The sequence below is a fragment of the Pan paniscus genome, chromosome 23 (genome assembly GCF_029289425.2).
Source record: "Pan paniscus chromosome 23, NHGRI_mPanPan1-v2.0_pri, whole genome shotgun sequence".
Classification (NCBI taxonomy): domain Eukaryota; kingdom Metazoa; phylum Chordata; class Mammalia; order Primates; family Hominidae; genus Pan; species Pan paniscus.
The window spans coordinates 40,417,350-40,433,862 of NC_085927.1; the positions used below are offsets into that span (position 1 = coordinate 40,417,350).

The window sequence follows — 16,513 nt, forward strand, 5'->3', positions numbered from 1 at the left end:
CCTGTCTCAAAAAACAAACAAACAAACAAATAAACAAACAAACGAACACCCCCTGCCCCAGGTCCTGGATCTGCCACCCAAGCTGTAAGATGTTGAGTGAGTAGCTTCACCCCTCTGAGCCTCCGTTTCCTTATCCATAAAGGGCCTTGGGGATGGCATGAGAATAAAACATGCTAAACTCACAAAGCTCTTGGCACAGTTTCTGGTACACAGAGGGCACTCGCCAAATGATAGTTGTTTTCTTTATTATGATTATGCCAGATGTGACTGCCTTTGCTTCCAGGAAAGTCCCTAAAACATAAGCTATGTGCAACAAGGGAAGTGGGTTAGGGTGGGAAGCTGAGTGTGCAAGTCAGACAAAGCCTGATGTAGGCAGCTCCTATCAGAGGCATGTGGCCTTTGTGGCTGGGGCCCTCAAAAGACAGCCACTGCCAGAAATCTGGAGACTGAATTGTCTGGGTCTCCAGAAGAGAGTCCAACCCCACCACACATCTGCTCCTGTCCAAGGTGCTGAAATCCACCCCACATAGGCTCCTCCTAATCATGTACAGCTGTTGAGTCACCTGCACCCTACCTTCTGGTCCTCCATTCAATGCCACAAATATACACTGAGCATCTACTATATATAGGGAGTGGAAGTAAAAAGGATTTAGATATGTCTCCAACCCAAGTTGCTCACAGCCATACGGAAGGAATTCAAGCATACACACCTGCCTTAGGGTAGGTGAGGACAAAGGCTAGGGGATTCATTTTGCTATTTATTGAGTTTCATGACACCCACTTCTTGCCTTTACCCTTGCTTTTTCCTCTTCTGCAACCTTGGTACCCTCCAAAGTTGTGCCTCTCATACCTTTCTTGATCTGACCACAGCAGATGAGTTTTCCCCAGGGCATCTCTTTCTGTGCTCACTAACGTCACAGAGTCAGGAGGACTAACAATCAATTTCAGGGAGGGAGGGAGTGTAGGATATAAAGAGAGAAATCAAAGGGTTAGGAGGTCTCTGAGAAGTGAGGGAGCCACCTAGACAGGGGTGAGCTCCTTATCATATTTCTGCATGCCCTCGTCGGGGAGCAGGACCTCCACTGTGAAGCTGACCTTCTTGGCGTGGACAAAGCTATAGGTGTTGTCGAAGCGTAGGACATCTGGGGGACAGATGGAAAGAGGGGCATTGGGCTTGGCTTTACACACTCTTTGTTCCACCCCTGGCCATGGAGGAGGACAGGCTTATGTTCCCACTGGCTTTGTTTGCCAAGCTGGGCCAAGCTCCCACCACGCCTCTTCCCTTCCCCATGGGAACTGCCAACCCAAGCAGGTCCTGTAAACAGACACCAACCTCCTCTTGTCATGTGCCCAGGCATGGCTTTACTGGCATCGAGAACAATGGTCATTACATCCCATTGTCTCACACCTGGAGACGCACATGACGGGGCTGTGAAGGCACATGGTTGGGTTCATCAGAGACCTCCCAGCCCCCTTGGATGAAGTGGGGTTCTGAAGCAGGCCTGCTGGACACTGTTTGCCTCCTCACAACCACCCCAAAAAGCAGGTGTTGGCCGGGCACAGTGGCTCACACTGTGATTATTCCCAGCACTTTGGGAGGCCAAGGTGGGTGGATCACTTGAAGTCAGGAGTTCGAGAGCAGCCTGACCAACATGGAGAAACCCCATCTCTACTAAAATTACAAAATTAAGTGTGGTGGCACATGCCTGTAATCCCAGCGACTCGGAAGGCTGAGGCAGCAGAATCGCTTGAACCCGGGAGGGGGAGGTTGCGGTGAGCAGAGATTGCACCATTGCACTCCAGCCTGGACAACAAGAGTGAAACTCTGTCTCAAAAAAAAAAAAAAGAGAAAAAACAGGCATTGTAACTCCTGGCTCACAGGTGAGCAAACAAAGGGTCCTTCCCAGATTGGTCAGACTTTGCCCAGGACTATGTAGCTACCCTGAGGCTCGGGTGGAACCCTGGAACCACACTCAGCTTTGTGGCTCTGCACAAGTTGATTTATTTTTCAGAGCCTCGGTTTCCTCATGTGGAAAACTACACCCACCCTATCACTTGTTGTCTGTTCTGTGGTCCAGGTGCCCCCAATCCCTTCAGGGCCTGTATGTCTCTGGCTCCTGGTGCACAGTAGGTGCTCATGAATATGGACTGAGTGAGTGACTGTATGAATGAATGGTGCTAACCTAGGCTGTGTGTCCCTGAATGGGGGAGGTGTGTCACTGCCCCTCTGTTTCCTTCTCTAAAGCATGGGACAGGTGGCTCTAGCCTTTCAGAGCCAGGTCCCAGCTGGGGCAGACTTACAGACGCCGGCCTCTGAGCAGGTGAGGCTCCCATCCTCGGGCACCATGTGGGCGTTATAGCGCTGGCTGGGTAGAACCTCTGTCATCTCCCCTGCCCGCTGTCGCTCCCCCATCTTGGTCTTCAGGAAAACTCCGAAGCCGATGTCCGCACCGTCAGATGAGAACTGCCACCTGTCAGGGGGAGGGGGAGGAGACAGGTTGCTGCTCAGCCTGATGGGTCTCTGAGGGGTTAGGGCCTGCCCCTACCTGAGAACGCAGCCTGGAAATAGGATCTCGTATTCCACTTGGTGTGATGAGCCGCGGTTGATCTGCACCGAGTGCTCGTACTGAGTCTTCACCTGGTCACGCACGTACATGGACTTGGGGATCTCCCCGCCATAGTTAATCTGCGGACATGGGATGAGATGGGCTTGCTTCCGTCTCCTGGCCATTGTTCATGTTTCTTCTGCCTGAGACACTTTCACCACCTCCTGGAAGTATCCTCTTCATCCTAGCTCCACTCTCCCACCTCCTCAAGCCTTCTATGACCCTCCAAACTGGGCCAGTGCGTCTGCTGGGAGCTTCCCCTCCCAGCTCATCCCTCTGGGTTAAAATTCGCCTATTTCTTGTTTGCCTTTACAGCTGCTGAGAGCTCTGTAAGGGCGAGGGTTGTACTGACTAGCTTAACACCCAGTTCTTGGTATCTCTCTATAGGTAATTGTGGATGAATGACTGAGTGGAAAGGGAATCCAGCTTAATTCTTGAACCTCTCTTGTCCCAGGGAAGGGCTCTTTGTACCTTGGTTAAACATTTGGGGTTCCCATCTGGGTCAGTCAGGGTGCCCCCAAACTGGGCAGGCAGTTCCTCAGGACTGATGAGTTTCAGCAAACCTTCCTTCCAGTTATCTGGGAGCAGTGGCATTCAAGGGTGGTTAGCAAGCATGGGGGGCACCAATTAGCCTCCCACACCCACCAGGATGACCTGAACTGGGGGAGAAGCCCTATAGGAGGTAGGCTGCCACGGCCAATTCCCCAGTGTCCTAGGCCTGGGGCTATAGGAAGTGTCTTTCTCAGCATTGTGTTGCTGTGGAAATGTGTTTCCCGCCTTGATAGATGAATCAGTACTTTTTTTTTCTTTGAGACAGTGTCTCACTCTGTTGTCCAGGCTGGAGTGCAGTGGAATGATCATGGCTCACTGCAGCCTCGACCTCCTGGGCTCAAGTGATCCTCCCACCTCAGCCTCCTGCGTAGCTGGGACTACAAGCCTGTACCACCATGCCTGGCTAATTTTTATTTTGTTTTGTTTGTTTTTTTTTTTTTGTAGAGATAGGGTTTCACTATGTTGCCCAGGCTAGTCTCAAACTCCTGGGCTCAAATGATTGTCTTACCTGGGCCTCCCAAAGTGTTGGGATTACAGGTGTAAGCCACCATCACCATGCCCAGCCTACGGCACATTCTTTTTTTTTTTTTTTTTTTTTTTGAGATGGAGTCTTGCTCTGTCACCCAGGCTGGAGTGCAGTGGTGCGATCTCAGCTCACTGCAACCTCCACCTCATGGTTTCAAGCAGTTCTCTACCTCAGCTTCCTGAGTATCTGGGATTACAGGTGCCCACCACCACGACTGGCTAATTTTTATATTTTTAGTAGAGATGGGGTTTCACCACCTTGGCCAGGATGGTCTTGAACTCCTGACCTTGTGATCCACCCCCCTCGGCCTCCCAAAGTGCTGGGATTACAGGCATGAGCCACCATGCCCAGCCAACAGCACATTCTTGAAGATCTTCCGGTCATGAGCAGTGAAACTAAGAGTTATCTAATTGCCTCAAGGAGAGTTTAGAGCTCAGTGATGTCAACGGCCTTGTTGGGATCACTCTGTAAGTAAGTGGCATGCCCAAGTCAGACCTCCTAGTGGGGGATGGACAGCCCTGGGCCTTTGGAGGGACCCTCCCCACTTCCCTCTGCCTAATCACCATGACCATAATGCTCTTCATGCCCTACGTAAAGCTCTAAGAGTTCTGGGTCCTGGCTGTTACCATGCCCCAGCCTTATGGCTAATCCAGGCTACCCGGTCCCCCAACCCCCTCACTTTGGCCATGGGAGGTTCCTTCTCTACAGTGGTATTAAGGGGAAGACCACAATGTCCCACATACCAGAGCCAAATGAGAAGAGTCACATGGGGCAGAGGCTGTGGACTTAAGGCCTGGACTGTGCTGGTAACCCACACTGCTCTAGGCTTTGGAAGGCGTAGAAGGCGTGAGCCTGGACCCTTCAAACCAGGCCCTCATAATCTATCAAGTTCCCCATCCCAGTGGAATTGGGTAGAGGCAGAGGCTCAGGTACCAGGAAGAAAGAGAAAGTAAGGATTTATAAGCTCCCCCTCACCCCTGGATCCTCAGTTCTCCTAATTCTGTGATCTGACTATCCTGCTTGGGAGAAGTTTTCCTCCAAGCCAGGGTCATTGGTTTGGGTTTAAGAACTATTTCCCTTCTCTCTCTTTCTCTCAGCCTGTCACTTGTAAACACAACTATTTTCCTATTTGTAAAATTAACACATATTATTATATAGTTTAGAAATCATAGACAATACAGGTAATAAAATTAAAAACCACACGATCTCTCACTATCAACAAAAAATATTTTGTTGTTTTTCCTTGTAGAAATATATATTTATTGTACATATGTTTTCATAAAAATAAGATTATACTTTTAGTTTAATCTTATTTTAGTTTATGCTTATGAAGATAAGTTTATAATCTACTTTTAAAAACTTAAAGACATTTCCATGGCATTAAACATTCACATATAGCCTTATTTCTCATGGCGGCTCCAGAATTCATCAAATGCATGCACCATTATTTATTTATCCAGTCCTTTCTTGTTGGGTCTCCTTTCTCTGAATTGTGACTACTCTTTCTGCTCATCTGCCTCATCGTCTTCTGCCAAGGTTGCCTTTGGAAGCACTAAGCTTATGAGTGTTGAAAAGAAACCGAGGCCTATATACCAGAAATTGACTGCAACCAAACTGAAACCAGTGAGGTGGTAGGTGTGGAGGCCTTGTCCACCAAAGGGGTATGGCAGGGAAAAGAGCAAAGGTAACAGACTCTTTAGGGTAAAACCCACTTCACTGTTGGGAAGAAGGAGCCTCTGACTAGGTGATGTGTAGAGTTCTGTTGTTTTTGAGATAGGGTCTCACTCTGTTGCCCAGGCTGGAGTGCAGTGGTGTGAACACGACTCACTGCAGCTTCATACTCCTGGGCTCAAGTGATCCTCCCACCTCAGCCTCCTAAGTAGCTGGAATTACAGGTGTGCACCACCACAACCAGCTAATTTTTAAATTTTTTGTAGAGATGGGGTCTTGCTATGTTGCTGTGGCTGGTCTCAACCTCCTGATATCAAGCAATCCTCCTGCCTCAGCCTCCCAAAGTGCTGGGATTACATTCGTGAGCCACTGCACCCAACCTAATGTGTGGAGTTCTAGATGGGGTAATGGGACAACCTCACTCCAAAGGTCATGTATAGAGGTCAGGAAATTGAGCTGGCACTACTTACTTCCCAACACAATAATTTTCCTGCGAGTGTCCTCACTCAGGAATGGCTTCATGAGGTTGTAGCCCACAGGGAACAGTTTGGTAGCTGGAGAGATAGAAGTAAGGATAATGGGAAGAAAAGAATTACATTGGGCAACCCCCTCCATAATGGTTATAGCCAATGATACAGAGGAGTCATGACTAACCCTGGTCAATTCCAGTGTCTGTCCTGCACCCAACAAACCATCCAACCAACCAGTCAACCAGCCAACAAACAGCCAACTAACCAATCATGCATCAATCATGCAATGCAACTATCAACCAGTCATTCAGCCAACAAACCAGCCAATCATTCGAACTTCTAATCAGCCACCTATTCAGTCAACCAATAAACCAGCCAACCTACCAAACAGCCAACGAACTGTGCAACAAACCAACCAACTGACAACAAATAGTCAAACAATTTAACTTCTAACCAGCCAACCTACCAAATAGTCAACCACCTAACAAATCAGCCAAACAGCAAAGCAATCAGCCAATGGAACAGCCAGATAACCACTCAACTAACTGTGTTCTCTAGCCAGCCAACCATCCAAATAACCAGCCAGCCAACCATCCAAATAACCAGTCATCCAACCATCCAAATAACCAGCCAGCCAGTCAGTCAAATAACCAGCCAGCCAACCATCCAAATAACTAGCCAGCCAACCATCCAAATAACCAGCCAGCCACCAACCAAATAATCATCTAAGATTCAGCCAAACAACAAACCAGGCAACCAACTAACCAACCTGCTAACCAGGCAACCAACTAACTAGCCATCAAAGCAACCTACCAACCAAAATGCCAACCAGCCACTCAATCAGTCAACCAAGCTAAGAACTAGCCAACCAAGCAGCCAGCCAATTCTCCAACCAACCACCAGTCAGTCAACTAGCCAAGCAACCAACTGGCCAGTCAACTGAACAACCAATCAAGCAACCAACTGATCAACCAACTAGCCAATCACCAAACATCCATCCATCCTTTCATCTACCCACAACAATCACCCAAATACCTATGGAGCATCCACCATGGACCCAGGCCTGTGAGGGCTACAACAAAAGTGGAGAATCACAGCCCCTGGCTTCAAGGAGCAGAAAACTCAGCCAGTAAAGCAGGATGAGCACAAATAAAACAGCTGGAGATCCCTAAAAGGCAGCAAACAGGGAAGGCTGCACCAGTTGCCAGTGCCAGAGGCAGTCTGGGGAGGGAGAGATCATCATGGACAGGAGAAATAAGGGAGGATCCCTGGGAGAGCTGGGACTGGAGCTGCCTTCTCTTGCAGTAAGGCCAACCCTAGAAGTTACCATTTATTGAGAACTTACTCTATGCCAGGCATTCTAAGTGATTTGCATACAGCCAAGAAACCAACCTGCCTCACAACAATCCTGGGACAAAGTGTTATCACCCTCAGCGTACAGATGAGGAAACAGAGGCACAAGTAAGTGAAGTCATTTGTCACATACCTTTCACAATGAGCATGAACTTCAGGGTCTCTGGGTAATTCTCTTCAAGGAGGCCAAAGAACTGTGGAACCAAGAGAGATCCCTTCAGAGAGCACATCACATCTTCTCCTACCTCCATCTCCTGTGCAATCTCCTGTTGGGAGGTTTCAGATGGCTCTGGAGGGCTTCCCTTCATGCCATCACCTCCCCTGGCCTCTGGAGGGAACCTTCTCACCTCATACTATTATAACAATACTCTAATAATAATGACATAATAATCGTTTTTAGTAAATATTATAATAATGGTAGTAGAATAATAATGACTACTGTTTATTAAATGTTCACTATTTGCCAGGCAGTGTATATACACTTTACATAACAACTTGCTGAAGTATCCCTACATTGCTATCCCCATTTTGTAGGTCAGGAAACAAGCATGGAGAGGGTTTGGTGGAAGCTGGAACGTGTGGTCTCAGTACAGTGTTGTCCCTGAAACCCATTCTGTGGGATCTTCTAGGAAAGGTATTAAGGCCTTCTGGGGTTTGAGTCACAATGAGGGAGCCCAGGACATTTTTAAACTAAATCTTGGCTCTCAGTAAGCAGCTGGGTCATGGCAGGCTGAGCTGGTCATCAAAGCAAGCGGGGGGGGGGGGTGGCCCTGGGACTTCTCCTTACCTCCTGGTACACTTCTACCAGAGGTTTCCAGAAGTGTTTCAGTCCCAGGCCCTCACAGTCAAATATCATCACGATGGTCTCAATCTTCTTCCCTAGCTGCAAGGATGAAAGCAAGTAGTAGTTCTGGAGTTCAGGGTGTAGGCTTGGGAGATGGTAATCCAAGTACATGACCCCTTGGGGCTTCTTCTAGACCCCGACTCTGTCCTCAGAGGAACAAGTAGACTAACCAGTGAATGCATTTCCCCACTCATCCATCCATCCATCCATCCATCCATCCATCCATCCATCCATCCATCCATCCAACCATCCACCCACCCACCCCCGTATATATCAATTTACCCATCAATTAATTGAACCATCCATCCATTCATATTGTCATTAATTTATTCATCCTCCATTTTTCCATAATATAAATATAAACTGATAAATATAAACTGATATTTATCAAGCACTTTTTTGTGTGTGCCGGACACTAAAGTGTAATGAATAGTGCCTAATAACCCACAGTTTTTGTCCTTAAAAATTTCACTGTCTGGCTGGGGAGATGACAAGCAACCAGGTCATTTGGATCCTATGATAAGTGCTGCAATAGGTCAGCACAAGAGCTTCAGGGATACAGAAGAGGTTATTTAACCCAGGCGGGGGACTCAGAGAAGGTAACATCTAAGTTTCAGACCTAAAGGATAGATAGGAGAAAGTCAGGGAAAGTTGTGGGAGGTAGGTGTGTGTGGTGGGAACTAGGGTTGTTCAGACAGAAGGAATAGCAAGGGCAAAGAAAGGCTCAGAGGGAATAGCAATAGCTACCATTGTTGAGAAATATGTATTAGGCCCTGTGTGCTAAACTGTGTACTTGCATTATTTCATTTCGCTTTTGCAACCATTATTTATTCATATCCCTGTTTTATAGGTGAAGGAGCTGAGGCTCAGACAGGTGAAATGACATATTCAAAACACTGAAGCAAAACAAAACAAAGCAAAAAAACCCATCAACCAAGAATTCTATTCCCGGCCTGGTACGGTGGCTCACGCCTGTAATCCCAGCACTTTGGGAGGCTGAGGCGGGTGGATCACAAGGTCAGGAGATCGAGACCATCCTGGCCAACATGGTGAAACCCCGTCTGTATTAAAAACACAAAAATTAGCCCGGCGTGGTGGCAGGCACCTGTAATCCCAGCTACTCAGGAGGCCGAGGCAGGAAAATCCCTTAACCTGGGAGGCAGAGGTTTCAGTGAGCCAAGATCACACCACTGCACTCCAGCCTAGGTGACAGAGCGAGACTCTGTCTCAAGAAAAAAAAAAGAGTTCTATTCCCAGCAAAAGTATCCTTCAAGAAACTGTCTTTCTGTGACTGTGACTTTTCAAGGCCACACAGCTGGTAAGCAACAGAGCTGGTGTTTGACCCCAGAGCCCTCTGACTGTGGTTGTAGAGAACACAGGTGTGTTTCTGAGACCAATCCCCCCGGCAGCCTCACCTGCCCCCAGCCATCCACCCAACCTGGCCTGGACCTCACCCTCTCTGTCTGCAGGTCACACTCATGCAGGATGCGCTCACAGTCCCTCATCTTGGTCTTGAGCAGGTCCTGCTTGGTGACTGAGAAGAGCAACCCCTTGGGATCAAGTGGCCCAATGATGTCATACCACACGGGGCAGCCATCACGGTCATAGCCACACAGGCCCCCAGGCATGTACTTCTGGATCACCTGGGAATGAAAAGATGCACAGAACTTAGCATTACACACCTCCCTTGAGACCCCAGACCAGGCTGACCTGGGTGGCCCAAGCCTACACACACCATGGTATAAAGCACTGTCCCTCCCTGGAAGGCAGTGCTATTGTCTCAGGTGAGAAAGCTGAGGTCCTGCAGGGGAGGGCCTTGCTCACAGAGGGTAAATGGCAAAGCCAGGTCTCAGCAGGCCCCTGGGCTTCTTAGGTCTGCCCCTGATGTCTCCCATGTCCCTTTCTGTGGAGAAGAGTCGGGTTTAGTGATGGAGAACACAGATTCTGAAGGTTAACAGAGCTGGTTCAAAAACAGACACTGGCTGGGCATGGAGGCTTATGCCTGTAATACCAGCTACTCAGGAGGTTGAGGCAGATGGGATCTCCTGAGGCCAGGAGTTTGAGACCAGCTTGGGCAACAGAGAGAGACCCTGTCCCTACAAAAATAAAAGAAATTAGCCAGCCGTGGTAATACACATCTGTAGACTTGGGAGGCTGAGGTGGGAGAATCACTTGAGCCCAGGAGTTCAAGGCTGCAGTGAGCCATGATCGTGACACTGCACACCAGCCTTGGCAACAGAGTGAGACCCCATCCAAAAAAAAAAAAAAAAAGCAGATATTGCTGCTTCTGTACTGTGTGTCCTTGAGCAAGTGACACCACCTCTTTGAGCTCCATTCTACCTACTTTTTTGGAAAATGGTTTGGATAACCCCTCACTGTTGGGACTGTTGGGGAAAGTCCCTGAGATAAAGTTGGCAAAGCAGAGTGCCCAGCTCAGGGTACATGCCCTACAAGTGAAGATGTGACCATTACTCTACTAAGATGCCAGTGGTGGCACTGTCCTCATCAGTGCCTTGATGGGCTAAACTTCTTTCCCACCCAGACAGGATGCTTTAGGCAATGCCCTAGGGGGCAGGGGTGCAGAAGCACAGGCTAACCGTGGTGGTTAAGAGCCTGGGTTTGGGGGCCCAAACAGGCCTGAGCATAAATCCCAGCCCTACCTTGGGCTATGGGACTGTGGGCAAGTTACCTAATTTTTTGCTGGGCTTCAGTGTCCTCATCCACAAAATGGGGACAATAGCATCCATCATTGTGATGATTAAAGAAGCTCGTGCTGCTAACATCTTAACCTAGGCCTGGACCTTGCAAGCCCCCAGGAAACATTCATTATGACTGTAGGAAAGGAGACTGCAGGCCCGCGGGTTCCACAGGCCTCTCAGGGTTGCTGCCCCTCATTCATGGTCCCCAGTGACCTTGAGTGGTACGTCCATGAAAGACTGAGGTGTTTGGCGGTGTTGGCTCACCTCTGGGGGCTGCCAATCAAGGATATGGTCAATATCCATGGTCTTCCGGAACTCCATGTACTGAAAGGGAAATGAGTGGTAAGATCCCACTGGGCTCCCAGTGCCCTGAGAACAGGGATGGAAGGAGGGGCTTGAGGCATGGATTGCCCCTGACAAATCCCCTCCATAAATTTCCAGAGTGGATAGGTCTCACCTTGCGGAGCATAGCCTCCGACTTCTGCAAGTCAAAATTCCGAGCTGTAGGAAAACAGAAGGAAGGTGTGAGACAGGAAAGATGCCTTGTCTTACTCCTGGCCAGTGGGAGCTATGGAGGACAGTGGGGGCCTGGGTGAGACCTTGCTCCCCTACCCCCTTCCCTCCTCTGGACCTGAACATGTGAAGCAAGATTGTGTGGATGGACCCTGAGAGCCATGAGACACTCTGGAGCAGTTGAGACCAGGCCCCTCTTGATGCCCCCTGATCCCAACCTCTCCCACCTCTGCCCTCACCTCGGAGCCAGCGTAGAAGGAAATAATCATCAGGGTTGGGCAGGGCAGGAAGCACATCCTGGACGTTTTCTCGGAACTGGCAAGAGAGATGCTGGTTAAAGCGGCTCTCTCACATTGAGCCTTGGCCTCCAGACTCAAAGACTGTTTTCACAACCTCTCCTTTCCTCCCACATGCAAAATGGCCCACATTGATGAAAGGATGGGTTAATGGTTGAATAGAAGGGCAGATGGATCACTGGATAGGTGGATGAATGGAAGGAGGATAGATGGATGAATAAATGGTTAGAAAGAAGAATAGATGGGTGAGTGGGTAGGTAGATGGAAAAAGGGAGAAGAAATCAATGGATGAATGGATGGATGAATGGATAGATGGATGGATGGAGAGTGGTTGGGTGGATAAATCAGTGAATGGACAGAGGAGAGATGGGTGGGTGATTGAGAGAAAGAAAGATGGATAGGTGGCTGCGTGGGTAGGAAGAGGGATGGGTGGATGAAAGAAAGGATAAACGGCCAGGTATGGTGGCTCACACCTGTCATCCCAGCACTTTAGGAGGCTGAGGTTGGTGGATCACCTGAGTTCAGGAGTTTGAGACCAGCCTGGCCAACATGGTGAAAACTCATCTCTACTAAAAATACAAAAATTAGCCAGGTGTGGTGGCACATGCCTGTAATCCCAGCTACTCAGGAGGCTGAGGCAGGAGAATTGCTTGAACCTGGGAGACAGAGGCTGCAGTGAGCTGAGATCGCTCCACAGCACTCCAGCCTGGATGACAGAGTGAGACTCCATCTCAAAAAAAAGAAGAAAAAGAAGAAGAAAGGATAAATAATTGGGTGGATGAATAAGTGGATTGGAGTTTGGATGCATTCTTAGTTCCCTCCATGTGTTAGCCCTCAAAACATCTGCTTTTTTTCATCCCATCTTCTATTAAAACATGGTTAGTAATTATATGTCCTCTTCTTCCTTTAGCTCTTTGAAAGACAACACTTTCTGCTCTGTCTCTTGGGCTTTTACAGACTGGTCATCTTTCAGGATCCCAAAGAGGAAGGGGTTAAAGGGCAGACCAGCAGCATCTTTCAGCTCCTACCTATGGTGCCTGGGAGGGAGGAACGGGGGTATCTGGCTGCCAGGTAAACCTCTTTGGTTCTGGCTCCTGGATGAGAAGAAGTCAGGCTTGACTTGGGTGGGCACCACCCACGTTATTGCCTGGAAGTGGTGCTAGTCCCTCAACCCCCGCCCGGGACAGGGTTGATGTTACTGGGCACTGTGGGGCTTGACCCTTTGGGAGGTAACACCAAAGAGACAATGTCAAGGACGTGCTGAATCAACTGAGTGGGGCAGGATTCCAGCCACTTCTTTCCACCCCCCAGCCCCTTTCCCCTGGTCTTCCGGAACTCCAGGGGGAGGGGCTCTCACCTTGGCCAGGGTCTCTGCCTGTTTGGGGCTCAGGTCTCCAACTCGGCCGCTCATGGTGCTGGCTGGGGCTTGAGGAGTGGTGGCCACTATAGGCAAGAGGCCAAGCCTAGTTTGTCAGCCCTGACCCAGCTGGGTCCTTTTGCCCCCACTCCTGGGCGTGGCTCCAAGCGCCTCCTCATTGGCCAACTGTTTAAATTGCACATTACATAATTGGGATTAAGTGAGGTCCCCTGCTTGGCTTGGGGACAGATCTGGAGGGGCAGGCGGGCATGGAGCGTGTGCCAGAGGTCCCCTGCCAGGAGGAGGCAGCTGCGAGGAAGGGAGGCTGGCCTCCCGTGACCTTGGAGCCCAGAGTGAGTGCCTGTAGAACCCGCTGACCCTCCCAGGCCTCCAGTGACCACTGCCCTGGAGAAGGGGGAGTTTCAGGAGAATGAGGACCGCTCCTTGTGGGTACCCTTTCTCCCTGAGCCCCAGTCTTCCCACACTTAGGATTCTGCAAAGATCACCCCCCTCTACCCAGCTCTGACAGGGTAGGATTCTGAGGCTTGGTCAGTGTAGTAAACAGTTCATTCACTTTGTTGGGGGTGGGAGGCCCAGGTCCTTCTTTTGTGTCCACAGTCAAGAAGAGGACAGATGGCATCTTTTGAATGTCACTTGCTTCATTTATAAAATGGGGCTGTTAATGCTTGCCTTCCCCTCCTTATGTGGTTAGAGGGAAGATCTAATGAGACATAGGGACTGTCAAGGGTTGTGTGCATCTGAGGGATACTCTCCTTCAGCTCTCCTGGTCCCCCCTGGAGCTGTAAGCTTCAGCTCCAGGAAGGGAGAGACCCTGTTATCCATGACTCTCTCTGAAGAAACCATCAGCTTGAGGCTGCAGCATGGCCATATGGCCACATGGCCACATGGCCACATCTCAGCCTTGAGGGGGTCTGCATGGGCTGAAACCAACCCCGGGCTAGCCTCGGCCCCAGCAGCTGGGCTAGCCCACACCATTCTGCCTAGGGCTTTTCTAGGTCCCCTACTCCTGGGGCATCCTGGGTACCCACCCCTGAGCTACAGTGGGCCTCTATTCTGGGCTAACCCAGGGTCTCTTTAGGCTAGTAGATGTTGGTCAGTGTCAGACATCTTCTCAGGGACATCTTCCTTGCTCTGGGCTCCTCATAGAGTTGGATCCAGAAGGAGAAGGCAGGGCTAACGCTGGCCATTTCCCTCTGCCTGGGGAGCCCGTGGCATGTACTCAGGAACAGTTAGGTAACTCTCCACACCCCAGCCCTGCCCCATTTCACATTCCAACCTCAATTTCTGCAAAGCCCCAGCTGCTGTCTACACTCACTTCCTGCCAGGCCAGTAATGTACAGAGATTGGGTTCCTCCACTGCCCTTTCCCGAGCCACTAATCCTGCCCATTTCTCACCAGTCTCCTTTCTCACCCTAATCCCTATAATGTGAGGTGTGCTAGTTACTTCTGGGGGCATCGGAGACTGTGAAGGAGAGCCAGGAGGGAGGGTTGGGGGTCTCCTCAGGAGTTGTGAGCCTTCACACTGAGCTCTTTTCCTGACCCAGACCACAGATTTGTCAAGTACCTTGCTATGTTCACAAATCCTCATCAGCTACAGTGCCACTCCACAGAACTTCCTGTGATGGTAGACATTTTCTGTCTGGGGTGTCCTGTTAGACATATCTGGTAGCCACTACTTACATGTGAAAGATGGTTAGCGTGACTGAGGAACTGAAGTTTTAATTGAATTGGATTTTGATACATTTTACTTTAAATTGTTCAATCTGGCTAGTGGCTACCATATTGGATGGTGCAGGTGGACCATTTTTATTTTATTCTATTTTATTTTATTTTATTTTTGAGACAGGGTCTCACTCTGTTGCCCAGGCTGGAGTGCAGTGGCATGATCTCGGCTCACTACAGACTCGACCTCCCCAGGCTCAATCAATCCTCCCCACTTCAACCCCCCGGAGTAGCCTGGACTGCAGGCACATTCCACCACGCCCTGCTAATTTCTTATATTTTTTGTAGAGATGGGGTCTCATTACATGCATTACCTCATTTTGGCCTGGTGAGGTGGCTCACACGTGTAAACCCAGCACTTTGGGAGGCCGAGGCAGGTGGATCACCTGAGGTCAGGAGTTCCAGACCAGCCTAGCCAACATGGCAAAACCCTGTCTACTAAAAATACAAAAATTAGCCGGGCGTGATGGCGGATGCCTGTAATCCCAGTTACTTAGGAGGCTGAGGCAGGAGAATGGCCCGAACCTGGGAGGCGGAGGTTGCAGTGAGCCGAGATCATGCCACTGCACTCCAGCTTGGGGGACAGAGTGAGACTCCATCTCAAAAAAGAAAAAAGCAGTGCATTACCTCATTTAAACCTCAGAACATACCTGTGGTGTTGGGTAGGTACTATTACGCCCATTATGCAGATAAGCAAACTGAGGTATGGAGAAGTAACTTATCCAGGGGTAAACCCATGCAATTAACCACTCTGCCATTGTGCTGTTATGCTATCCCATAGTCTTGGCTCTAGGAGCTTCCACCTTAGTTAGGGAGAGAGCCTAAGCATGAAAGTCACCTATATGTGATGCAGTTGGCATCTGAGCCAGGCCTTGAAGAAAGGAAGGATTTTGATTTATGGAGAGCAGAATAAAGGGCATCCCAAGTGGAGGGGATGGCATGGGCAAAGGCATGGAGGTGGGAAAGTGAGAAGCATGTGGAGGGGGTAGATTACAGCAAACACGACAGATTAGGACCCAGCTTGCATACAGCTCACAGTCTCCCATTCGTGAGCATACCCTCTGTGCTGGGAGCTTTATATCATTATCAAATCATTCAGAAGCAGGTATGGGTATTCTCATTTTACAGCTAAACAAATAGAAGTTCAGAGAGATCAAGAAACTTTTCTGAGGTCACACAGCCAGTAAATGAGGAGCCAGAACTTGAACCCAAACCTATCTGACTCTGGATTGCACAGCCCACCCTGCTTTCCCCTGTAGGGCTTAATATTGTGTCCAGAATATAGTAAGTGCTCAGTAAATGCTTTAAATCGTCATTGTGTGGAAGCCTGGATCTGCCTGGTTTCAAGCTGGATTCAGGCTGCAGGGTGTCTTGGGGCCAGAAGGGTTAATTTTGCCTGCCTTGAAACAAAGGCCTTGGGGAAGGAGAGCCCCCCAGCCTGCCCCCTAAACCCCAGAGCACACTGTCTACAGGTAAGGTCCCATGTGTGTTTGGCTCCTCATTTACCAAGCTCTCAGGGGACCATGGCAACAACCACAACTTAAACAAACAACTGCAGGTGGGTAGATAGAGCTGCTTGCGCCCCAACCTCTCCTGTCAGCCGGTTACTAGGAAATCTGAAACAGCCACCCCTTTCAGTCCATCCCTGGCACATTCCTGATCACCCTCCCTCCCAGGATGGATCTTGCCAGAAGCAGTTGGGTAGGTCTAAAGGGGCCCTTCCCGGGGGTACAGGAGCCTCGACATAGGGCAGGCATCACTGGGAGGAGGTGAGTAGGGGGCATTTAGACCACACAGATGTGAAGTGGGTGGCCTGAAAAGGGGAGATGGATGCCAGGTGCCGAGGCTCACACCTATAATCCCAGTGCTTTGGGAGGCTGATG

The 16,513-nt window shown here is 49.6% G+C and overlaps 1 protein-coding gene across 3 annotated transcripts; it reads right to left on the reverse strand.

Moving 5' to 3' along the window:
* Positions 1–228: 228 nt before the first annotated feature.
* Positions 229–13,000, reverse strand: SEC14L3 (SEC14 like lipid binding 3). Of its 3 annotated transcripts, XM_003812022.4 has the most exons (12): positions 12,888–13,000; positions 11,474–11,549; positions 11,179–11,222; positions 10,986–11,045; positions 9,477–9,665; positions 7,966–8,061; positions 7,312–7,372; positions 5,826–5,909; positions 3,078–3,184; positions 2,547–2,686; positions 2,302–2,471; positions 229–1,142 (listed from the first exon to the last, which is right to left on the reverse strand). In XM_003812022.4, exons 1-12 carry the CDS (start codon positions 12,939–12,941, stop codon positions 1,021–1,023), a joined length of 1,203 nt encoding a protein of 400 aa, XP_003812070.1. In that variant the 5' UTR covers positions 12,942–13,000; the 3' UTR covers positions 229–1,020. The 3 variants fall into 3 exon arrangements, with proteins under 3 accessions (XP_003812070.1, XP_054961925.1, XP_063459466.1); XM_055105950.1 differs by lacking the exons at positions 9,477–9,665; positions 10,986–11,045 and having other exon boundaries at positions 852–1,142; positions 12,888–12,941; XM_063603396.1 differs by lacking the exons at positions 10,986–11,045; positions 11,474–11,549; positions 12,888–13,000 and having other exon boundaries at positions 852–1,142; positions 11,179–11,190.
* Positions 13,001–16,513: the final 3,513 nt, after the last annotated feature.

Coding starts and splice junctions, on each gene's coding strand:
- SEC14L3 (XM_003812022.4), bottom strand. CDS start 12,941: ATGAGCGGCCGAGTTGGAGACCTGAGCCCCAAACAGGCAGAGACCCTG. Junction 11,550..12,887: donor AGGCAGAGACCCTGGCCAAG/GTGAGAGCCCCT, acceptor CTCTCTTGCCAG/TTCCGAGAAAACGTCCAGGA. Junction 9,666..10,985: donor TTGATTGGCAGCCCCCAGAG/GTGAGCCAACAC, acceptor TTTCATTCCCAG/GTGATCCAGAAGTACATGCC.